Consider the following 25,311-nt stretch of genomic DNA (forward strand, 5'->3'; position numbering starts at 1 on the left):
CCCCAAACCAGCTCGGAGCTGGCCTCAGCCTGGAGTCACCTTGTCGACACTCTGGGCCACCCAAGCCCTTTCCTCCAGATGGTTCTTGTCCTTGGAGAGTCAGAGGCAGGAGACCCAGACAGAGCCCCACAGCTGGGAACCCTCAGTCCCACTTCCCGGAGCAATGTGCTCCTGAGGCCTCTCAGCTGCCAGCAACCTGGCCATCCACACGTCCCGCACCACACAAAGCGTGCTCTAGGCTACAGCCGCTCCCCAAACCTGAGTAGGAGAGGGGGAGGCACATCTCCTCACCCCAGGGCCACCCAGAGCACATTCCCCTCTGGGGTCCTCAAGGCCAGAGTGAGTTTTACTCAGACCCCTTCCAGAGAAAAGTCTCCCAGAGGAAAGGAGGGGAGCAAGCTGAAGGCGAGGCTGGCTGTGCCTCCTGGGGCTGTTTCTTCTTAGCCCACAGTGCAGAAGGCAGCACTGGGCCGACTGGGTTGGCCTTGGTACCTGGTGGAGCTGGGGCAGATGCGGAGCGTGGGCAGAGGCGTGGGTACCAGGAAAGGGCTCCAGAGCACACTGTGGCCCCTCCAGATTCCCTCCTGTTTGATCTGCCTACCGCCCCCTCCCACGGTTACACACACAGCGGCATCTGTTCCTAGAAAAAGAACATAGGGGGAAGGGGGACACTTAAGATGGGAGGACGGGCCTCAGTGCGGCAGGGGACAACCCAGAGGAAGGAGAGGCACACCAGATAGCTGTGGCCCAGCCCTGTGAACCTAGAGCCCAGAATCAGCCTTGCCAAGAGCTGATTTTCCAGACAATTGCCTGGCTGCACTAAAGAGAGGCACCCGAAATAAGTTACTACTACCCCCTCATCCCCCAGTCCACTCCCATCCCCTCACCTGTGCAAGGCACAAGAGCTTCGGGGAAGGGCCCTCAGTTCCACAGCAGGAGTGGTGGTGCGCTGGCCGGCACCTCGCGCAGGACTCTAGTCACCTCTGCTGGTCTCCACCTCCTGGGACCCGCGCTGCTCAGGAGCCAGCAGTGCTGTCAGGCCCTGGGCTCGGAGGAGGAGAGCCCCAGCCAGGAACAGGACCCCACAGAGCACAAGCAACGCCAGCACGCCCAGCACGGCTGCCTGCACCACGCGAGGTCCCTTGGCGGGCTCCGGCAGCACCCCCGACTGGTTGCAGCAGCTCAGCCAGGGTGCAGGGGCCGCTGTGCTGGCCTGTGACACGTTCATGCTTCAGTGCTGGCTGCCCAGATGTGCTTGGGCTGCCAGATGTGCCAGAGCCCTGGCCGGCCTGCAAGGCTGTACAGGGGAGGGATGAAGAGCGGGTCCCAGGGGCCCTATATCCCCAATCCTTGCACAGAGGGCTCAGGCCCCTCCTCGACAGAGAGCGCCTCCAGTGTATTTTTCCTTGTCTCCAAGATCCACACACCACATACATCCAGCCAAACAAACCCAGGGGCCCTGTCCCCAAGGATCTCCTCTCTTAGCAAAGAAAACCAAGAGCTGGTGTCTATCTCAGAGCCCTGAAAAGATCCTCAAGCCCAGCCCAAGTGCTGGCTGTGGCACAGTCCATTTTGAACAGGAACAGGACAAACAAGGGCTTTTTGTCCCTAGATCAAAGTTCAACGCTGTTTGTTGGCCCACAGGGCTGCTGGAACACGAGGCAGACGTGTAGCCTTAGGGATGTTTCCCCTGGGGCAGACATGCAGACCAATGCCTTTCAGACTCCAGGACAGGGGAATGGAGGCTAGAGCAGGGTACCCGGAATTCAAAGCCACTCTCACTCCCTTCCGCCTGCCACTTAGGCCAAGGAGAGTCCAATAGGGCCAACAGGAAAACAGATCTGAGCCGTCAGAGCTCCCATCTCCTACGTGGAGTAATCATAATGCCAAAACGGATGGGGTGTTCCTCTTCTGTCCACCAAGGACAGCAGCCTTGGGGATCCTGCAACCCAGCCAGAGTGGGAACATGGGCAAAATCTGAATGTGGATAAATAGGAAGCTGCCAGGAGTGTGGCGCACGTTTGTAATTCCAGTACTTGGGAGGCTGAGACAGGAGGACCACAAGGTTTTAGGACAGCCTCAGCAAGTAGGGAGACTCTCATCAACCTAACAAGACTCTTTTTTTTTTTTTTTTTTGCGGGTCTAGGGATGGAACCCAGGAGCATTCGACCTCTGAGCTATACCCCCTGCCCTTTTTTGTATTCTTTATTTTGAAGCAGGGTCTCACTGAGTTGCAGAGGGCCTCACTAAGTAGCTGAGGCTGTCCATGAACCATGATCCTACGGTCTCATGCTGGGATTACAAGTGTGCGCCACCACGCCCAGCAAAGACTATGTTTCAAATAAAAATAAAATAGGACTGGGGATATAACTCAAGAGACAGAATGCCTGAAAAAAAAAAAAAAAGGAAAAAAAGTAGGAAGTCTGGGAAAGCTGGGATAAAAACAAGACCCTCCTGCCCAGATCTAGAAAATCCTGTACAAGTTTGAACCCTTTTTCTTTTTCTTTTTTCTGGTACTAGAGATTGAACCCAAGGACATTCTGTTTTATTATTTATTTTTGAAACAGTATCTCACTAAGTTGTGGAGAGTCTCACTAAGTAGCTGAGGCTGCCCACGATCTATGATCCTCCCTTCCAAGTACTGAGATTAAAAGCGTGTGCCACCACACCTGGCTTGAACCTTCAACCTTATTTTTTTAAAAAATAAGCTGGGCATGGTGGCGCACGCTTGTAATCCCAGTACTTGGGAGCTGAGACAGGAAGATCACAGGTTCACAGCCAGCCTCAGCTATTTAGTGAGGCCCTCTGAAACTTAGTCGGACCCTCCCTGTTTCAAAATAATAAAGAAAAATAGGGCCAGGGATGTAACTTGGAGGTAGAATGCCACTGTGTTAGCTGGACATGGTGGCACACGCTTGGAATCCCTGCACTTGGGAAGCTGAGACAGGAGGATCGCACAGGTTCAAAGCCAGCCTCAGCTACTAGTGAGGCTCTCAACAACTTAGTGAGATCCTGTTCCCAAATAAAATATTAAAAAATAGGTCTGGGAGTATAGCCCGGGGGTAGAAAACCCCTGGGTTCCACCCCAGTACCAAAAAAAAAAAAAAAAAAAAATCCAGCATAGTGGTACATGCTTGTAACCTAGAGAGGCTGAGATAAAGAGGATCACAGCCTCAGCAAACAGTGAGACTCATCAATTCTTTTTCATGAATAAAAATAAAATAGGGCTGGAATATAGCTCAGAAGTAGACTGCCTCAGAAGGTGGCCAGAGTGGTGCATGCTTGTAACCCCAGCATTTGGGAGGCTGAGACAGGAGGGTCTGGGTTTACGGCCAGCCTCAGCTACTTAGTGAGATCCTGTTTCAAAATAAAGAATAAAATATAGGGCTGGGGGTATAGCTCAGAGGTAGAAGGCCCCTGGGTTCCATCCCCAGTACTGAAAAAAATAAAACAAAAAGACAAAAAAAACAGCTTCAGCAACTTAGCAAGATTCTTAGTAACTTAATAAGACTTTCAAAATAAAAAGGGCCTGGAGGTATAGCTCAGAAGAATGCCCCTGGTTTCAATCTCCAGTGACAAATAATTAAGTCACAAGGATGGGGTGTAGCTTAGTGATAGAGCACTTGCCTGGCATCATGAGCTCCTATGTCCACTTCCCAGGACCACAGAACTAAAATAAAGTAAAATAATTTTAAAAATTACTGTTAAGCCGGGTGTGGTGGCGCACCCTTGTAATCCCAGCATTTGGAAGACTGAGACCGGAGGATTGCAATTCGTGGACAGCCTCAGCTACTTAATGAGGCCCTCCGCAACTCAATGAGACCCTGTTTCAAAATAAAGAATAAAAAATTGGGCAAGGGGTGTAGCTTGAAGGTCAAATGCCTCTGGGTTCCATTCCCAGACCTGGGGGAAAAAAATCACTGCTAGCAAACACTAGTTACCAGTCAACATCACAAAAGGAAAACAGGAGACCCACTCCCACCCCAGCAGACATGCCGTCAAGGACTTTCCTCCCACTCACTGATACCCAGAGATCAGAAGTAGAACATTATAAAACCTATCAAGAAAGAGCACATGGCCTAAGGATGGGGTTAGCATAGAAAAAACATGCAGATATCTCCTGGCCGTCCTGGCTACCTACTATGCTCCAGGATCAAGGGCAGAACACCTACTCCCCCCAGCTCTTTTCCCTTAGCACCCCTCTCTACATACTTATTCACTTAAGTTAGTTAGAACTGCCCCAGATGCAGCCAAAAAGCATTGCAAAATACAGAAGAGACCACAGAAGCATAATATACAACAGGGACTGTGTGCGTCTGTAAAAGCGAGCGTGAGTACCAAAGCAAAGCCCCACGTCAGCAAGGGCGGCGCAACCTGGAAGTTCACCAGATAGCAGGCCCAAGCTGGCCAATCTCTCCCAAGACATCCCACAACAAATGACCTCTCCAGTGTAGATGGGACCCATTGGTGCTCTAGGAAGACCGAGAAGATAATCTTTGGTACTGTCTGGTTTTACCATGAAGTAAAGTTTTACCATGAAGTAAAACCAGACAATACAAAAATCCAGGATGTCACGGCTTCCTTAGGAAGAGAAATGGCTCAGTCATACCCAAAAGCAGCAGACCTTAAACCTTCCTTCACTCTGAGCCCCACATTCATGGGACCAGCCATGCTCGCACGGGGTGGGTAACACCTGCCTGTGTGAATGTTCAAAAGAGCGCAAATGAACTCCACCTACCCACTCCCTCATCTTGGAATAATGCCCTCAGCAAACACCATGTCCAACAGGAAGGCCACAAAGCACTAGTGCCACAGGGCAGGACACAAGCCAAGGGAGACAGCTGAACCCAAACTCGCCTCTCAACTTTTATTCACCATCCCCATGGAGGCTCTGCCACAAAAGAGAGAACGGGAACCCCACCGAGGGCCGGGGCGGCGACAGGCAGGACTTGACAGTCATCAAAGGTTACCAGGATGGCAGCCAGAAACAAGGAAGCCAGGGGCTGCCCCTTTCAAGTCTCCCCAGGACCAGATCAGACTCCAGAGCCCCAAGAGCCAGACAGTACAATGCCCAGAAGCCAAGGTCTAGAAGCCATCACCAAGCTCCCAAGGCTCCAGCCAGGTCTACAGGGCAAGGGTGTCTTTAATAAGCCTGCGCATGGTGGTGGTGACTGAGGTGCCCAGGGCATCGGTGATCTGAAAGGAGATCTTGTAGAGGTAGGGCTGCACGTCCCGCAAGCCTGTGTCAAACACGTTGTCCACCTCCGACTGCGTGGGCATCTTGGGCAGGTACTCGTGCCGGTTCATCACCTCCACAATGTTGATGATCTTCTCGCAAAGCTTCTCGCCCACCTTTTCCCGGCAGATCTGCCGCTCCTGCTCGGTGGCCAGGGCTACCACGTGCACTTTGACTGTCCACACCTCCCATGGGATGCACTCATCTGAGAAAGGCCAGCGAGACTTCTTCTTCTGATAGAACTCCAGGGACATCTGGCCCAGCCCATCACCACCCGAATTTCGTAGCGCATCCTAGGGAAGAAGGGGTAAGAGATGAGCGAAACCAAGCCTCTGGGTTCCCGCCCCCTGAGCACCTGCTCCTGCGCCCCTGGGAACTACGCGCTCCCATCTCCTCAGTCCTTCAGGGATGGCAGGGAATGGTGCCCAGAAAGGGTTAAGGGTTTATGTGTGGTGACACAGGAAACCGCCGGCCTGTGTGGCTCAAGCAAACCGACACTCTCTTCTCCTAGCCCAACTCGTCCTGCCTGGGTAAGAACTGATGCTACAGGAGTCGCTCTGGTCTGTAGCATGTCTTCTGTGCCAGGAACTTTTTTTTTGTACTGGGGATGGAACCCGGAAGCGTTCTACCTCCAGGCTGCACTCTAGCTCCTTTTTATTTTATTTTTTTGTGGTATTAGGGATTGAACCTAGGGGCATCCTACCTCCTAGCCCGTTTTTTTATGTTTTTCTTTTGAAACAGGGTATATCGCCAGATTGCTGAGAGTCTCACTAGGTTGCTGAGGCTGGCCTCAAGCCTCTGATCCTCCTATCTCAGCCTCCTAAGTACCAGGAATACAGGCGTGCACTGCCATACCCAGCTCTGTGCCAGGAACTTTTTTTTTTTTTTGCTTTTAACTACAGCAGTGTCTATTTATTTATTTTTAATATTTTTATTGGTGCATTGTAATCATACATCACATTGGAATACAAGACTTGAGAGGATATACAAGCACACATTATCCAATTAGCCCTCATCCAACTCCCATCCCATCCCCCCCCTCGATCCCATGCTTGATTGGTGATTATCTTTGATACATTTGTTTATGTACCTCCTGAGTTTTTGTTTGTGGGTTTTTTTGGTGGTACTGAGGGTGGAATCCAGAGGCTTTCTACCTCCAGGCTATACTCCCAGACCCATTTTACATTTTATTTGGAAACAGGGTCTCACTAAGTTGCTGAGAGCCTCACTAAGTAGCTGAGGCTGGCTTTGAACCTGTGCGATCCTCCTGTCTCAGCCGCCCAAGCTCGGGGATTACAAGCCTGCACCACCACGCCCGGCTTACCTCCTGAGTTTTAAAAAGGTTCCATCCTCCCCATCCCATCCCCTCTGATTGGTCACCTTAATTGCTTCTCAATAGGGCCCTTTCTACTACTCAACCTCCTCCTGTTACCCCTTTCCTCCTAGTTTTTGCTAATTAGGGGAAGCATCTGGTTTTTATTTTCTGTGATATTTCTCTGTGCATGCCGCACTGCAAGTTCCGATCCCACTCTTGACGGCCCCAGTAGTGGCCTGGCAACCCGGAGGACTCTGATTCCGAACTTGCTGGCTCCAGCACCGGCCTTGCCTCATAGAAGGCCCGGATTCTGGCCTCGCTTCTGTGCCAGGTGCTTTTAAACAACGCCATTGGCTCTTCTCAACAATCCTATGAGGTAGGTATATTACCTCCATTGACTGAGATAAAAGAAAGTACATAAAGACAGGCATGGTGGCGCACGCCTATAACTCCAGTGCTTGGGAGGCTGTTACAGGAGGATCACAGGTTGAGGACAGCCTCAGCAAGTAGTAAGACTCTTATCAATGGTAGATTGAACCTCTGGGTTCAATCCTCAGTATATATAAAAAAAATGAGGTACACAAGAGAAGGTAATTTGTGAGCCGGGCGTGGTGGCGCACGCTTGTAAATCCCAGTACTTGGGAGGCTGAGACAGGAGAATCACGCAGGTTTGAAGCCAGCTTCCGCTACTTAATGAGGCTATCAGCAACTTAGTGAGACCCTGTTTCCAAATTTAAAAAAAAAAAGGTCTGGGAGTGCAGCCCAGACGTAGAAAGCCTCTGGGTTCCATTCCCAGTACCACCAAAAAAAAAAAAAAAAAAAAAGAAAGAAAGAAAAAGAAAAAAACAGCCACACTAGAGTTTGAATGCAGATTGTACAACTGTGAAATCCTTCCTTTCCTACTGAACTCAGGTCCTCACTCGCTTTAGACAAGCACCCTGCCACTGAGTTACATCCCAGCCCTAAACTCCCCCCTTTTGCCTTCATATCCAGGGCTTTCCCCTTCCACAACCCACTCCTTTGGTCCCTATCTTTCACATATTCTCCAACATTTCCTTCTCCCTAGATAAACTCTATCTGCTTTCTCCACTGTCAATTAACATCCTTCTGCCTCATCTCATGACACCCAAACTTCCACACGGGCTTTCACCTTATCTTTATAAAAAGCAGGAAGTGCTGAGACCGATTTTGCAGACAGCCTCAGCTACTTAGTGAGGCCCTTCACAACTCAGTGAGACCCTGTTTCAAAAATAAAGAAAAATCTAAGCATGGTGGCACATGCTTGTAATCCCAGCATTCAGGAGGCTGAGCCTGGAGGATCGTGGTTCGTGGCCAGCCTCAACTACTTAGTGAGACCTGTTTCAAAATAAAGAATAAAAAAATAGGGCAGGGGATGTAGCTTGGAGGTCAAATGCCCCTGGGTTTCATCCCCAGTACCACAGAAAAAAGAAAAATAAAGAAAAGACTAGCAGGGCGTGGTGGTGCGCCCTTGTAATCCCAGCATTCGGGAGCTGAGACAGGAGGATCACGGTTCACAGACAGCCTCAGCTACTTAGTGAGGCCCTCCGCAACTCAGTTAGACCCTGTTTCAAAATAAAGAATAAAAACTAGGGCAGGGGGTGTAGCTCAGAGGTCAAATGCCCCTGGGTTCCATCCCCAGACCCGCAAAGAAAAGACTAAGAAATAGGACTGCGGGTATAGCTCAGAGGTATAATGCCCTTGGGTTCCATCCCCAGCACCAAAAAAAAAAAAAAAAAAAGCAAGAAGTGGTGACTGTGAGGCCTACTGATCATGTTTATATAAAATGAAACCAAGAAACAGAATGAGGATGGGAACCTGAAGGACAGAATCTTGGAAGTTTCTCCTCTGAGTAGCACATAGAACCAAATAGTTCAAGTATTCTCCCTTTCCCACCCGACAGCTGTAAGTGGCCCCATACTCCTCCTCCTCCTCCCAGCTAGGAAGCACCTTTCCACCTGAATTAGTATAGACCCAGAGTAAGAATGCCTCAATCCTGAACTGCTCACCAGGGAGGTCTCTCGGAGGTCCCTGGATAAACAGAGGTCATGCAACCTTGACACATGGTAAAAATGGCTAACAATTCAATACTTACTGTGTGCCAGGCTCCAGCCAAACACTGAACACACATCTGATTCATTTAATCCCTGTAGTATATGCACCCAGTGGAGTCCCTTGCCCTAGGTCAGACATGGATGGCACGGCCCAGTGCCAGGGCCCATGCTTGGTGCCACCCTGTTCTGCATGCCTCAGTGCCACATGGAGGACAGAGGAGGAACACCACCACCTCTCTTGAAGGGCATCCAGGAAGCTGCACAAACCTGCCCTTTCTGGGCTTATGAGGAAGGGGACGGGGGAGGCAGGGTTTGAATACTGTGGCTGGGTGAGAGTCCATCTGACACCAGGAGGACCCCTAAAATGAGCATACCATGCCTGGCAATGGAGGGGCTCTGCAGACATTTGTGGAATGGAAATTAGACAAGAAGGGAGGGAGAGGGGAGGAGAGAAAAACAGAATAAAAGTAAATTATCCGTTGGATATCTGGAAGGAAGAAAGGAAGAGAAGAAAAGAGGGAGAGAAAGGAAGAAAAGTTTCTCTTAGGTATTTATAATTTTAAAATAGCCACTCACTGCCGGGCGTGGTAACGCACGCTTGTAATCCCCACGCTTGGGAGGCAGAAACAGGAGGATTGCGCAGGTTCGAAGCCAGACTCACTGGCTTAAGAGACCCTGTTTCCAAATAAAAAATATTTTAAAAAAAATAGGTCTGGGAGTGTAGCCCGGAGGTAGAAGGGTTTCCAGGAACCCCAATATCACCAAAAAAAAAATATATATATATATTGCCACTCACTGAAATAGTGGAACACTGTGACTCTCAATGAAGACAACGTTAAAAACCATACTGCCATTCCCACCACCTGGGGTCAGCATCAGCAGCCTGGTGTGTCCCTTCCACAGAGCCACAAAAAAACACATGCCACACTGCCCAAAGGGACAATCTATCTTGGGTGGCAGCTGTTGGGCCAAACAACCCTACCTCTGAGGAGTCTCAAAAGGGAGAGGCCCAGCTGGTAAAAGGAAAAGTGGACATAAAAGCAGAAAAGAGAAAGGCACAGAGCCAGAGAAAGTCAAGAGCAAGAGAGCAATGGCCTCTCCAAGGGAGCCTGGACACCATCACTGCAAGGGCTTCATGCTCTGCCTTCTTCCCAGGGGAACTTTGTGCCAGCACCCCCACCACAGCCAGACACACATGCCCTCCTCCCTGCGGAGTCAGCTCCGCAGAGCCTGAACAAATCCAATTCAGTCTCAGGAGGTAAGCTGCTCCAACAGCAGCAGGGTGGAGGGGCATTCCAGGGCCACCTGCCATGGCCGTAGCACACGCCTACCTTGAATTCCCCAACAACCTTGCGTAGGGCACGGTCCAGCTCCTCAGAGGAGACGCGCACATAGGTGAAGTCGATGAAGTCACAGTCCACATCCTGAGTGCCCACGGTGCCGATGGAGTAGGTGCCCTCCTTCTTGTAGTGGAACTTGCCTGTGCTGCGGTGCAGAAGCACTGTGTGCAACACGGCCAGCATGGCCTCCTCCACCTGCCGCCCCTCCACCGACACCTCCAGCACCTCCGAGCGACAGTTCATCCTGTAGCCACACCAGAGCAGGTGACAGGGCAAAGACTGGGAGCTTCACCCCACCAGGGGCCACCTGCAAGAGGAGCCAGTCAGAATGCGGGCACCCTGGATGGGAACCCTGGCCTGCCACGGCCCCCCTGTGGGATCCCAGGCAATCAAGGGAGACAGCAAGAACCACCACCTGGGAAGGTCTGAGGACTGGACATGTGAGCATGCACAAACCACCAATGCAGTACCTGGCAAGTAGTAAACGCTCACTAAGTACTGGCTGCTGAAATTCTTTATGTTGTTACTCACGAGAGGTGAGGCAAGGCTCCACTACACCAGGGGCGGGGGAGTGGGAGGGAGAGAACAGAGGAGAACCAGAACTTAGTAAGTCACCAAATACAAGCCTAGAGGAAGAGGGAACACTCAAGTTTCTTTTTGCTTTCTTTCTTTTTTTGATACTGGGGATTGAATCCAGGGGCATTCTATCTCCAAGCTATACTCACAGCCATACTTTATTTATTTATTTATTTATTTATTTAATTTTGTGGTATTTGGGGATGGAACCCAGGTGCATTCTACCTCCAAGCTACACCCCTTCCCTATTTTTCTTTTCTTCTCTTTCTCTCTCTCTCTCTCTCTCTCTCTCTCTCTTTTTTTTTTTTTTTTTTTTTTTTTTTTTTGGTGGTACTGGGGTTCCTGGAAACCCTTCTACCTCCGGGCTACACTCCCAAACCTATTTTTTTATATTTTTTATTTGGAAACAGGGTCTCTTAAGCCAGTGAGGATGGCTTCAAACCAGCATAATCCTCCTGTCTCCGCCTCCCAGTGGAGATTACAAGCCTACGCCACCACGCCCGGCCTATTTTTCATTCTTTATTTTGAAACAGGGTCTCACTGAGTTACAGAAGACCTCACTAAGTAGCTGAGGCTGTCCTCGAACCCGGATCCTTCTCTCAGCTTCCCAAATGCTGTGATTACAAGGGTGTGCCACCAAGCCCAGCTCACAGCCATATTTTTAAATTTAATATTTTGAAACAGGGTGTTGCTAAGCTGCAGAGGGTGGCCTTGAACCTTCGATCCTCCAGTCTCAGCCTTCCAAGTACTGGGATTATAGGCATGCATCCCCACACCCAACTTACTCAAGTTTATCTGCTTTGCTTAGGCCTGCAATTTGCAGCCTGACAAGGAATTTATCAGTTATTCTTCTGCTGAGGGGATCCAGAGCTTGTGCCTCAAAACACTGGTTTTAGTTTTGTTATCACATAAAACAAGTCTCACCCCTTTTCCATAAGTAAGCTTTTCCTGTATTTAGAGGCAGCTCTTGTGTCACTGAATCGCCCCCTCCCCCATTCTAACAAGTTAAAGGTCCTTAATCCCATAGACACGCTGCTGGACACCACATATGCTGCTGGACACCATATATCGTCTCCTAGGGGTCCTGGCAGCTCTCTTCTGAGTTTATTTCCATTTGTCTCTGCCCCTCTTAAACACTGGTGCTCAACACTTGACCCAGGTCAGCCTTTTGTGGACTGCCAGTGATCAGGCTGGCTGGCCTCTCCCTTGGCAATCAGCTCCCGCCTACCCTTACTACCAGGTGTTATTCTCGGCTCTCCTACAAGGTAGCCATTCCTGTAGGGCAGAAAATATTTCCTACTCATCACAGTAAACTTAGGTCCTGGTACCTACTACAAAGGAACAGCCCAGGGAATCCTGCCATACACATTCCAGGTCCTTCCAGGGGTAAGGGTTGCTGGGTTTGTTTCTCTAAGAACAAAGGCTTGCTTTTTCTTTTTTTTCTTTTTTGCTTTTGCCCATTTCTGCCCTCTAGCTTAACTCCATCCTGTAGTTTCCCACTTAGAGCCTCCCAACTCCGGTCCACAACTTCCCCGCTTGGGTCCCCTACAAACTTTTATTTTTCTTTTGCAATACTGGGGACTGAACTTAGGAGCATTCTACCTCCGAGCTACACCCCCCAGCCCTATTTTTTATTCTTTACTTTGAAATAGGGTCTCACTAAGTTGCAAAGAACCTCTCTCTGAGTAGCTGGGGCTGGCGGCGAACCTATGATCCTCCTGTCTCAGCCTCCCAAGTACTGAGATTATAAGGGTGCGCCACCACCCCCGGCTCCCCTACAAACTTTCATACAGGCCACAATCTCCCTCCTTTGGCCCCGAGCTCAGGCTCTACTCAACGTCAGCGCTACCCTCTGCCTGAGCCCAGGGCCCTCCGCACCGCAGCTGCATCTGGTGCTCCGTGGTTCTCGCGCTCGCTCTGTACCCACACGCTGCCGCGGCGAGCGGGGGAGCTCACCAGGGACGGTCTCGCCCAAGGCGCCCCGAGGGGGCAGAGGCTGGCGCGCTCCTGGAGCTCGGAGCAGGCTGGAGTGTGGCCGGGGACCTGGACACCCCTTCCCCGCCTCCGGCCTCCGCTCGGGGGCTGGGCGGCTGGATGGAGAAGCACACCCATGGCTACACGGCTGCGGCGCGAGAGCCAGGGCCGGACCTGGGCCCGGGCCGCGTTCTGTGGCCACCGCCGCCCGCGCACGTCCGCGGCGCGAGAGACCGGACCCCGGCCCGCGCCTCGCCCCCGCCCCGGCTCCCGGCGCCGAGCCCGCACAGGACCGGCTGGCGGGGGACAGAGACCGCCCTACCTTCCCCAAGTCCTGCCGCGATGCACTCCACCCAGGCGCTCCCCGCCGCAGCCCGACCGACCACCGCCAGCGGCGCCGGGACCGGAAGCCCCGCCCGGGCGGTGCCACCCGCGCCCGAGGGTGCCCTGCGCCCCGCCCGGCGCCCCGCGCCCGCCCCGTGGCCGCCCCCGGGTCCGGGGCCCCGCCGCAGCGCGCGCAGGAGGCTGATCCCCTCTGGAACAGGGGCTATCCTCTTTTACTGACTATTCCTGGGCTCGTAAGGTTTGATGGAGAGGCGTTTCCCCCCCTGATTTGGACGAGTCCATCCACTGCCACCAGCGAGAATGTTGTTTGGCTGGAACAACTCAACTTCCGCCATAGAGATGGGAGGGAAGGAGGAATCCACGGGCTCTACGCTGCCTCCCTCGGCCGAGAGGACTCATGGGCGGTGAGCCGGCCTCTGAGACTTGGTCCCCGATTTGGAGCTGAGCGTCCCAGAGAGGGAGGGCATCGATCCCCAGAGATCCGGGGCAGACCATCTAGAGAGGGGTGCCGGAGCTGAGCGCACGCCGGTGTGCTGCATGACGCCAAGTGGATGGCAAAACTTGAGCTGGTCCAACATGCATAATAGGCAGGGCCCTTGGCCCTCAACCCAAAGATGCTACAGAAAGGGTCTTTCTTCGTACAGTAGCACCACCTGGGTCTCTACTATCCCCGATCTGGTGACAGTTCTTGTAAGGCTTGTAATTTTTTTTTTTTTCCAGGCACTGGGGATTAAAGTCAGGGGCATTCTACCTCCGAGCTACACCCCGAACTCTATTTTTTATTCTTTTATTTTTGAGACAGGGTCTCACTGACTTTCGGAGGGCCTCACTAAGTAGCTGAGGCTGGCTGCAAACCTCTGATCCTCCCGTCTCAGCCTCTCAAGTACTGGGATTACAAGCATGCGCTACCATACCTGGCTCCTAACCTTCCTGATTTCCTCTATCAACAGGGATCTGTTATATGAAAGACCTTCCTGGCCTATAGAGTGTCCTATGAGTATTAGTGAATTTTTAGTGCTGTATACCTTCCTAGGAGCACTTCGCTTCTCTATAGATTTATAAACCCAGGGCTGCCCGAGTTTCAGTTGTTCAAGACCTGCAGAGCCTGGCTTTCAACTTCTTCCAACAGGGGGCACTCCTGAGTTGTCTAACTTGAAGATTAAGATTCTGGTTTTCCTAACACATCTCCCAAAACAATAATATAGATAACATTTATTGAGTAGCATTAAAAGAGCATGATTCTAAGCAGGGAGCAATGGCACACACTTGAAATCCCAGATAGGTCAGAGGCTGAGGCAGAAGCATCACAAGTTAAGGGCTCCCTGGGCAATTTAGTGAGAGCCTGTCTCCAAACTAGAAAAAGGAATGATTCTAAATGTCATATATTTATACCTGATACCTTTCAATCCTACCAAGTGGAAGGTTAAGTAACTTACTCAAGGTCACTCAGGAGGCCACAGAGCCTGGAATTCAAATCCAGTGCTTTTATGCCTCTACTGATGATGGTCCATTTCTAGTTTCTCCAGTATCACACCCTCCAATACACTCCACCACCAAGGAGCATGCTAGGAAATGTTTAACTCTCTGGTTGGAGCTGCCTTGATTTGTAGTGTTTTTGCCTTTTTCTATATTTTTTTCTTTCTTTCTTTCTCTTTTCTTTTCTTTTTTTTTTTTTTTTTTTTTTTTTTTGTACTGGAGATTGAACCCCAAGGCATTCTACCTCTGAGCTACACCCCCAGCCCTATTTTATTCTTTATTTTGAAACAGGGTCTTACTAAGTTGCAAAGGACCTCACTGAGTCACTGAGGCTGTCCCTGAACCTGCAATCCTTCTGTCTCAGCCTCCTAAGTACTGGCGTTCTTACAAATTTTCTACCATGGTAATTTCAAGATAGAACAGCACTGAATTCAGAGTCCAGAATGAATGGGTTCATCTTTTCATCAGGAATACAATAGATTCCTTTGTGGTAGCACCTGCCAGCTCCAGCATACACTGTCACCTGCCCTCCCTCTCCCACCTGTTCTTTTATACCCAAATGTACCACCCCCTCCTCTGGCCAGGCTTCTCCCCTCCCTGTCCCCTTTCTTTCCTACCCATGGTTCCGCTGTTGTTCAGCCCTTGCACCATCACAGATGTGGATGATTCTTGCTGGGCAATCAGTGAGTTTCCCCAGGGGCTGGACAAAGAGAAAGCTGCCTGCCCTGCAGACCAGCAACCTCTTCTAGAGCCTGCAAAAAACCAGAAGACCACCAGGAGAAAATGGTGAAAAGGGAAAACCTATAAGAAGGAGTTGGAGGGCCTAGGGTGGGTGGAACCAGTCCTGGTAAGGGGGAAGAACAAGGGCCTAACCCCCACAGCCTATCAGCAAATAAGGGGAGTGCCTGACATCACTTCTCTGCTGATGTACGCCATCCCAGGCCCTTCGCTGCCACTATACAGCATTGCAGTCCCATCTCTGAGCCTCACTAGTCACCGTGCCAGCACTTCACAGGCACTGCTGTGCCTCTCGAGGTAGGGACAAGTCTACCCTCCAACCCCAGTTTACAGATGATAAAACTGAAGCTCAGCGCCATGAAGGGTTTGCTGCAGTGGTTAATTTTATGTGTCAACTTGACTGAGAAGTTGTCTGGGTTATCTATTGAGGGAGGGGGTCTTGACCAAAAGAGTGGGACTGTGTGGTATGAAGTGTCCTCTCCAATGCCCTTACTCCCGATAACCAAGATGCAAGTGTTCATTCTTTCATTAATTCATATGTGTTACATATGTGTAACTGTCCACATGCCAGGCCCAAGTAATACCAAGGAGAACAGGTCACAGTTCTAGCCCTCTGGGAATGCAGAGTCTTACAGAGAAGGTGGACCAGTAAACACACCCGGGCAAGAAATCCTAACACATGGTTGGTATAAAAAATAAATAAATAGCCAGGCGTGGTGGCGCACGCTTGTAATCCCCGCGCTTGGGAGGCTGAGACAGGAGGATCGCACAGGTTTGAAGCCAGCCTTAGCTACTTAGTGAGGCTCTCAACAACTTAGTGAGACCCTGTTTCCAAATAATATATAAAAAAGGTCTGGGAGTATGGGCCGGAGGTAGAAATCCTCTGGGTTCCACCCCCAGTACCACCAAAAAATAAATAAAAAATAAATAAATAAAGCTGGACGTGGTGGTGCACACTTGTAATCCCTGTGCTTGGGAGGCTGAGACAGGAGGGTAGCACAGGTTCGAAGCCAGCCTCAGCTACTTAGTGAGCCTCTCAGCAACTTAGTGAGACCCTGTTTCCAAATAAAATATAAAATAGGTCTGGGAGTGTAGCCCAAAGATAGAAGGCCCCTGGGGTCCATCCCCAATACCAAAAAAAAAAAAAAAAAAAACAAGCAGCAGGGTCTGTGGGAGCCAAGATGGAGGCTAGTCCTGTTATCCCAGAGTGGTGCTGATGGCCTGAAATAGAAAGTGGCACATTCGGGCCGGGCGTGGTGGCACACTCTTGTAATCCCCGCGCTTGGGAAGCAGAGACAGGAGGATCCCGCTGGTTCGGAGCCAGCCTCGCTGGCTTAAGACACCCTGTTTCCACATAAAAGAGTTAAAAAATAGGTCTGGGAGTGTAGTCCGTGGGAGTGTAGCCGGAGGTAGAAGGGCTTCCAGGAACCTCAGTACCACCAAAAAATTAAAAATTTAAAAAATAAAAAAAAATTTTAAAAAAGAAAGTGGCACATTCAACTTTTTTTTTTTTTTAATTGGTGGTACTGGGGGTGGAACCCAGGGGCTTTCTACCTCCAGGCTACACTCCCAGACCTATTTTTTATACTTTATTTGGAAACAGGGTCTCACTAAGTTGCTGAGAGCTTCACTAAGTAGCTGAGGCTGGCTTCGAACCTGCGCGATCCTCCTGTCTCAGCCTCCCAAGCGCGGGGATTACAAGCATGCGCCACCACGCCCAGCTGAAAGTGGCACATTCAAGCCCGGTGTGGTGGTGCATGCTTGTAATCCCAGCATTCGGGAGGCTGAGACCGGAGGATTGCAGTTTGCAGACAGCTCAGCTACTTAGTGAGGCCCTCTGCAACTTAGTAAGACTCAGTTTCAAAATAAAGAATAAAAAAAATAGGGCAGGGGGTGTAGTTCAGAGGTCGAATGCCCCTGGGTTCCATCCCCAGACCTGAAAAAAAAAAAAAGTGGCACATTCAGAGCACAGAGGAGTCCCAAGCCCTGCCTGCTCCCAGCAAGGTAGAAGTGACTGGGCACCAGAGGAAAAAAGGTCGGTTGCAGAGAACAGAGGACAGCAACCCGAGGAGGTGGCCAGGCGGGCAGTTTGGAGGCTCCCAGAAGTGGTGCAGCGGGGGTTATTCTGGAAAGGCTTTCTGGAAAAGGGGAGAGGCAAGGCTGGGGGAGAGGTCTCTCTGAGGGATAAGGGTGAACAGGACTTTGAGGGAGAAGAGGTGAGGTTAAAGGAAGCCAACTTCTCAGCCTGGGCCTAGAGCTCCAGCCAGCCAGGCAGACAGGCCAACTTCTCAGCCTGGGCCTAGAGCTCCAGCCAGCCAGGCAGACAGGCCACCGAACAGCACGCTCTCAGCCTTGCCCACAGCAAAGGCCTGCGAGGGACCTTGAAGGCAAACCCAAGGCCATAGAAGTAGGCAGCTGGCATTGCCTGGTGAGTGTGGCCTCAGATGGCCCACCTCATCCTGGGATGTGCCAGAGGAGCTGAGCCTGAAGCTGGGCCTGAAGGTCACCCCAGCCGCTGCAGATCTGACCCCAGTGGCGTCACAGGGAGTGACTCAAGCCCCAGCAACAACAGTAAGTGGGACTCACGTGAGGTCAGGGGCTCTTGACGGTGGCCAGCCAGGCTGGAGAGCCAGCACCCTGTCTGCACACCCTGTGACTGCAGCGAGGCTGTAGGGGCAAAGAGACCCGTGGCCTCCTTCTGACATCTGCCCCCTGGGATCTGAGGCAGGGCTCCTCTGCCTTCCACCCGTTCTAGGATGTCACTCCCAGCTCCCGCCCTCCACGGCAGAGGAAATGGCTGGGCCAGGAGAAAGCAGCAGAGAGCGTGAGAAAGAGGCACCTCCCAGCCCGACCTGCCGACCTCATCAGGCAGCCCCAGCCCTGGACCAGGCTGGGGCATGTGTCTGCCGGCTATTCGGCTAAGGGCTGAGGACCTGGGAAGGGATGTGTGTCTTGTTCTCCTGGAAAGTCTACTAGTTTGTCTGGCCAAGTTGGGGTGGGTGTGGGGCTTTATTTCTGGGCATCTGTCCCTAGGAGGTAAGGGATCATCTCTCCTCCCTGCAAGGGCTGTGTATCTGCTCCTTTGGGAGGCGTGGGTCTATCAGTCATTCCTAGGAGAAAGGCTTCCCAATGACTGTCCTTGCAAAAGGGAAAGGCTGTTTATCCATCTTGGTAGGGGAGGGTCTGTATCTCTACCCCTGACAGCTGTTTTTCACGCCAGGCAGGGGGCATCTCTTTATCTATCTTCATGGTATCCCAGCTACCTGGACCCTTGGAATGGGGTGTAGATTTCCTGCTTGGTTACCCCAAGGCCAGGCTCCCTGGTGGGGGCCCCAGGCTAGAAGGGCAGTGCCAGTCAGCACCTCGTCTGCCTGGCTTGCAGCTGGGCACTGCTCCCTGCTAACACAGCATGTACCAGGACAGGCCTCCCAACACTCCCCTCCCTGGCCCAGCTACTATCCCCAACCCCCGCAGCCCTGGGAGTCTGATTTATGGTCCTGAGTTGAAGCTGGACGGTGCCAGCGCCTGGATCAGACCTTGAGCAGACCTCAAGTGGCCCCCCCAGCCTGGCAGGGTCAGAGCTCAGCAGAAGGTGAGGGGAAGCCAGGGCCATGGAGAGTAGCCGAATAAGGGAATAGGGGTGGTAGTCAGGAGGCCTTGGCCAGAGCCTCCAGGTCCCATAGCTCTCAGGCCAGCTCTGAATCCAGCTGGGGACCCTGGAATGGGACCCTGCCTCAAAAGGTGCAGGAAGTATTGGGTAGGAAGAAGGGTTTTTCCTCAGCCTGGCATTAGCTCCTTTCTGTACCCACAGCAGGGGGCTGGAGATCTCAAAATCTCACCAGCCAGCCAGGTAGAGTGGGACATACTTGTAATCCCAGCTACTCTGGAGGCTGAGACAGGAGGATTGCAAGTTCAAAGTCAGCCTCAGCAAGTTATAGAGACCCTGTCTCAAAATTAAAAAATAAAATGGGCTGTAAGTGCAGCTCAGTGGTAAAGCACCCCTGAGTTCATCTCCAAAACAGGAGGAGGAAAAGGAGGAAGAGGAGGAGGAGGAGAAAAAAAAGCTAGCTAGCCAGTCTAGCTCTGTACCCAGCAGTTGACAGAGCTCTGGGCACAGCATACAGGCTGATGCTGAACACTGGCTGCTCTGGGGGCACAGAACAGGTACCCATTGAGCCGTGGGGCTGCAAAGCCAGGCCTGGATGGAGCCAGATAGACAGAGGTTCACCCCTCAGCTTCATCCTCTGGGGAAGCCCAGCAGCCCTGGGGTGTCTGCTACAGTCAGGGACTGGTGGAGAAGGGGCTGGGGCTCGCCCCACTTGCATTTTCTCTTCTTCTCTTTCTTTCTTTCTTTCTTTTTTTTTTTTTTTTTTTTTTTGGTACTAGAAATTCAACCCAGTGAGCTGGGCATGGTGGCGCACACTTGTAATCCCAGAATTTGGGAGGCTGAGACTGGAGGATCACACAGGTTCGAAACCAGCCTCAGCTACTTAGTGAGGCTCTTAGCAATTTAGTGAGACCCTGTTTACAAATAAAATGCAAAATAAAAGCCGGGAGAAGTGGTGCACGCTTGTAATCCCTGCACTTGGGAGGCTGAGACAGGAGGATCGCACGGGTTCAAAGCCAGCCTCAGCTACTTAGTGAGGCTCTCAGCAATTTAGTGAGACCCTGTTTCCAAATAAAATATAAAAAAGGTCTGGGAGTATAGCCCGGAGGTAGAAAGCCTCTGGGTTCCACCCCGTAGCACCAAAACAAAAAACAAACAAACAAAAAAAAATACAAAATAGGTCTGGGAGTATAGCCTGGAGGTAGAAAGCCTCTGGGTTCCACTCCCAGTACCACCAAAAAAAAAAAAAAAGAAAGAAAGAATTCTACCTCCAAGCTACACTTAGGTTGCTGAGAGCCTCACTAAGTTGCCGAGGCTTACTTTGAACCTGAGATCCTCCTATCTCAGGCTCCCAAGTACTGGGATTACAAGTGTGCGCCACCACTCCAGCTTTCTAAGTTAAAACTCGCTGGGGTCCCAGGCCCAGCCCTCCTGAGAGGAAACCCAGCATGGCCCTCAGCAGGACGCAGCCCTGGCAGCCTGTGGCCTCAAGGCCGTGAAGGCCCTTGCTGCTCTGCTGCTCACTGTCAGCTCAGGCCCCACACACAGACTCTCTAGGCTTCTCTGCAGCCACAGAGCTGGCTGCCACGCTGCTGAGCGTGGTGGCACAGAATGGACCAGTGGACAGCGCAGCTCCACTACAGCCCACCTGGCTATGGCCCTCGGGAGCTTCTGGCCTCCTCGAGGCTGACCTTCACCACTGCTCTCCATAACCAAGACCTGGCAGCCAGAACCCAGGTGCAGGGCGGCTTCCACCACCCCACTCCCAGGGAAGGACCACCAAGCACAGCCCCCTAGGTATACAACATCCCCCCCACCCCAAACCCCAGGGCACAGACTACCCTTCCTGAGTCACAGTGGCACCCCTGGGGCTGGGGAGGGGCCAGGGCCTCTGGACGCCAGGCACTGGGCCCAGCGTGGGTGGGTGGGTGGGGGCAGACGGGGAGGCAGTCTTCCTGGGTCCCAGCATAAGGACAAACAGCAGGCTTTGAGGCCTTGGAAAATCCCGCCCGGGATTCCAGGCCTTGCCGGCGTCACTGCCTTTTGACTATTGTCCCCGTCGGAAACGGGCCCAGCCCCCGGCCAGCAGGGACAGAGCAGCCATTGTGAGGCCCCTCCAGCTTCAATGCCCCCTTGTTCATCCTCCTGGGCCCCTAGTGAGATGTGGGGGCCAGGCCCTCCAGGGGCTGAGAGGAGAGAAAAGGGCCTGCCTTCAGGCTCCAGCCCTGGGTGGGGCTGGGTGGGGCTGGAGGACCAGCCCCCCACCCTGTACCCCAAATAGCAGAGTCCTGGAAAGACACAGCCATCACTGCAACTTCTTTTATTGTCTGGTCCTCGGTAGATACACCCAGCTCAGATATAAGCCAAGAGACCTTGGGAAAGTCATTTCCTCTCTCCCTCTTTTTTTGTTGTTTTGGTATTAGAGATTGAGCCCAAGGGCATTCTACCTCTGAGCTACACCCCTAGCCTTATTTTATTTTTATTTTGAAACACCGTCTTGATAGATTGATGAGTATCTCATTTTTGCTAAAGCTATTCTCAAACCTGCAATCCTCCTGTCTCAACCTCTCAAGTACTGGAATTACAAGCATGTGCCACCAGGCAGAGCTAGATTATCCTTTTTTACAACAACAACTAATATTTATTAGGTGTTGATCATGTGCCAGGCACCATTTGAATTGTTTTGTTTTGGGTACTCAGGATTGAACCCAGGGGCATTCTACCATGGAGTTAAACCCCAGCCCTCCTTTTTTTTTTTAACTTTGAAATAGGGTTTCACCAGGTTGCTGAATCTCACTATTTACTGAGGCTGGCCTCCAACCTTTAAACCTCTTGTCTTAGCTTCCCAACATTTGACATTACAGGTGTGTGCCATGATGCCCAGCCTGAATCTCGGTATTTGTATTCACTCACGTAACCCTTATGCAACTCCTTAGCCACTTTACAAAACAGGTACAACTTTGCCCTTTTCTTTTTGTACTGGTGATTGAACCCAGGGACATTCTACCTGAGATACACTCCCAGTCTTATTTTAGTTTTTATTTGGAACAGGGTCTCACTAAGTTGGGGAAGGCCTCACTAAATTGTTGAGGCTGGCCTCAAACCTTTGATTCTTCTGTCTCAGCCTCCCAAGTTCTAGGATTACAAGCATATGCAAACACACCCAGCCCTTACTTTTATTTTTGAAACAGGGTCTCACTAAATTACTGAGGCTGGCCTCAAACCTGCCTGCTATCCCCTGAACACAGTCACCCAATCTACTGGGATTACAGGAGTATGCCAACTTGCCCAGTTTTAGCTTGCGAGATTTTGTTTTTTCTCTTTTCCCATGCTGGGGACAGAAACCAAGGCCTTGTGCGTGCACGTGCTGGGCAAGTGCTCCCTACCCCTGAGCTACACCCCCTGCTCTGGATTAAAGATTTCAACGTGGACAGGCTGGCTGCAGATTCCTTCCTTTTTAGCACATTCCTGTGTCTGCACCCTGAGGCGGGGACAATCAGGCTTTCCTCGTCGGGTGGTAGTGAGGGGTAGAAGTGACAAACATTTGAAAAGGACCTACCCTGCAGTTGTCCAAGGTTGTTTTACTATCACAATGGCTAGAGGTCTACAGGAACCGGGGTTCTCCCGTGACCCACCCCCTCCTCTGACCTGCTAAGTACTGTCATCCTATGCCTTCCCCAGGCCCTGCTCTGTCCCCACACCCCTGTGCAAAATCCTCGGTCCAGCCACAGCAGTGTGAGGTTCCCCAGAAAACTCTGCTCCTACCCACAGCAGTCACCACACTCACTGCCATACTGATCTGACAGGGAAACTGAAGCTTCTCCGACAGCAGTGCAGAGGCGGAGGCAGCCTGAGGACCCCAGGACCTGACTGCCTATTGCCAAGTGCTGGCTGTGTTCACAGAAACCAGGAGAGGGTATGTGGTCGCGGGATCCCTGGGGAGCCTGCAGGCTGGGGCTGGAGCCCTGAGGAAGGCCCTTACCTGTCCCCCACTCGAGTTCAACCCTATTTTGTCCAACCTCCACCCAACAGGGAATACCCCCCATCCCCCAGAGGAGGAGACTCAGTCCCTGGGCCAAGAGTAATGAGAAACAGTGGTGAGGGTGTGGTCTTCAGGAGTGCTACCAGGCTCAAGGAGAGGATGAGGCAGAATGGGTATGAGCACAGAGAAGGGGCAAGGCCTTACCTAGTGGCCAGCTACCTTGGGTCTGCGGTTGCTGTCGATCTAGGTTCATGTTTCTAAAAGGGCGACCCACCGGGCATGGTGGTGCACACCTGTAATCCCAATACTTGGGAGGATGAGACAGGAGGATCACAGGTTCGAGGACAGCCTCAGAGAGTAATGAGACTCTCATCAACCTAGTGAGACTTTGTTTCCAAATAAGAAATAAAATGGAGCTGAGGGTATGTTGCTAAGGTAGAATGCCTCTGGGTGCAATCTTCAGTACCACTATATATATGTATACATATATTATATATAATAAATAAAATAAATAATAAATGAATAAATAAATGAATGGGTGACCCCAGGCCACCTGCACCACAAGCACATGGGTGGTAGCTGAAAGCACAGATTCACAGGCCCGGTCCATCACCAAATCGGACCCAGGAATCTGCATTCTCAGCCAGCAGACTATGCGGCTGATGAACAGCGGGGGTGGGGGAGGGCAGTAGCTGGAGAACCTACATGGACACTTGGGCACAGGTAGGGGCCCCAGAACAATCTTGCCAAGAAGGCAAGGCTGAGTGCTGCAGTGGTGGTGGTGGCGGGAGGGCTCTTGAAAACAGGGAAGCCAGGCGTGGTGGCACACGCTTGTAATCCCCGCGCTTGGGAGGCGAGACAGGAGGATCACACAGGTTCGACGCCAACCTCAACTATTTAGTGAGGCTCTCGGAACATAGTGAGACTCTGTTTCCAAATAAAGTCTAAAAAAATAGGTCTGGGAGTATAGCCCGGAGGTAGAAAGCCCCTGGGTTCCACCCCAGGACTGCCAAAAAAAAAAAAAGAAAAAAGAAAACAGGGAAGAAGCCGGGTAATCCCAGCATTTGGGAGGCTGAGACAGGAGGATCGAGGTTCAAGGACAGCCTCAACTACTACAGCCTCAGCTACTTAGTGACACCCTTTGCAACTCAGTGAGACCCTGTTTTAAAGAAAACAGGCTGGGTGTGGTGGCACACACTTGTAATCCCTGCGCTTGGGAGGCTGAGACAGGAGGATTGCACAGGTTCGAAGCCAGCCTCAGCTACTCAGTGAGGCTCTCAGCAACTTAGTGAGACCCTGTTTCCAAATAAAATATAAAAAAAGTCTGGGAGTATAGCCCGGAGGTAGAAAAACCCTGGGTTCCACCCCCAGGACCACCAAAAAAAAAAAAAAAAAAAAAAGATAGAAAACAGGGCTGGGGGTGTAGCTTGGAGGTAGAATGCCCCTGGGTTCCATCCCCAGTACTGGAGAAAATAAAAAAGAAAAAAAAAAGAAAAAAGAAAACAAGGAAGAAAACTTGAAACTGAGTGACATCAGCTACCACCAGCTTGGACTCACCTCTATCCAGACCCAGGATGAATGACACAAACCCACACCTCCAATCCTGAAGCTCTGTGTGGCTGGGTCTATTCTTCCTGTTCCACAGTATAGAAACCAAAATCAGAATGCTGGGAGCGTAGCTCAGTGGTAGCGCCTTTGGCTAACATGCAGGCGGACCTGGGTTCCATTTTCCAGCACTAAATTCCTAAACTGAGGAAGATTATTCTGCCCCCACGCCCTGCCATTAGTGCTGGGAGGAACTCGGGGCCTGCGATCTGAAGCCAGGTCTCTAATCCCTGGGTTAAGCAGCTTCCACTTCAGCCCTGCCAAGGAGCCAGGCTAGATTAGTAGAGGCTTCCCTGTGTGAGAGATGGTCCAAGTGCTTCGCATAAGCTCCACGTGTAACAGGTGTCAATAGGACCTGCCCTTTCCAAAAGGGCAAACTGAGCCTGTTAGCTCAAGCTGGTTAACATCACACTTACCCAGAGCCACTCCTGCCTCAAGATAAATGGGGGGGGGGGGGGGTTGGTGGATGGAAAGACTGACAATCCCAATTTCAGCTACATGTCTATTTTTTATTCAATATATTAAATATATTAATCAGAAAAGTCACATACTATAAATTCAAGAAAAATACACAAATATAAATGTCAGAATCTGTCATTTGTCTTCTTCCTTGAGCAACAGCTTATGTACATCTGGGAAGCAGGCTGGGAAGAGGCAGCACGTGGAGGAAGGCTGGAAAGCCTGCTTGGGCTGGCGGGCGGGCCGTCCCCTCCCCTGCCCCCACCTCCACCTCTTCCTTCCTGTATTTACAGCAGCGTTCTGCTTATTTACAGCACAGCGGCATGTGTTAAAAACGGTTTATCTTACAAAAAACATGAAGGCCAGGGCTGGGCTGAGGGGTAAGACAAATTGTGGGGTCACCCCCGTGAATGAGTCCCCCTCAGCCAGGGCTTGAGCTCCTTGCCAACCTCCTGGAACAGGTAAGGAGGTGGGCTGGTGTGCAGCTCGAGCCCAGGCTAGGGGTGTCTGGGGGTCCGTAGGCTAAAGGCACATGGGGTGGCGTGAAAGCACACAGACACGTGTGTACACGTGTTCAGGGCCAGGG

General features: G+C 51.5%; 2 protein-coding genes across 2 annotated transcripts; both read right to left on the reverse strand.

Annotated features, from left to right (window-relative positions):
* Positions 1-239: 239 nt before the first annotated feature.
* Positions 240-1,228, reverse strand: SMIM41 (small integral membrane protein 41; the record flags this gene model as incomplete). The annotated part of the gene is made up of 3 exons (XM_080704882.1): positions 240-258; positions 493-640; positions 982-1,228. 3 exons carry the CDS (start codon positions 1,226-1,228, stop codon positions 240-242), a joined length of 414 nt encoding a protein of 137 aa, XP_080561008.1.
* A 3,896-nt stretch (positions 1,229-5,124) lies between these two features.
* ATG101 (autophagy related 101) lies at positions 5,125-10,206 on the reverse strand (the record flags this gene model as incomplete). Its single annotated transcript, XM_080705892.1, has 2 exons — positions 5,125-5,529; positions 9,955-10,206. The coding sequence occupies 2 exons, from the start codon at positions 10,204-10,206 to the stop codon at positions 5,125-5,127; spliced, it is 657 nt and encodes a 218-aa protein (XP_080562018.1).
* Between the last annotated feature and the right edge of the window lie 15,105 nt (positions 10,207-25,311).

This window comes from Muscardinus avellanarius, assembly GCF_963383645.1.
Source record: "Muscardinus avellanarius genome assembly, chromosome: 11".
Classification (NCBI taxonomy): Eukaryota; Metazoa; Chordata; class Mammalia; order Rodentia; family Gliridae; genus Muscardinus; species Muscardinus avellanarius.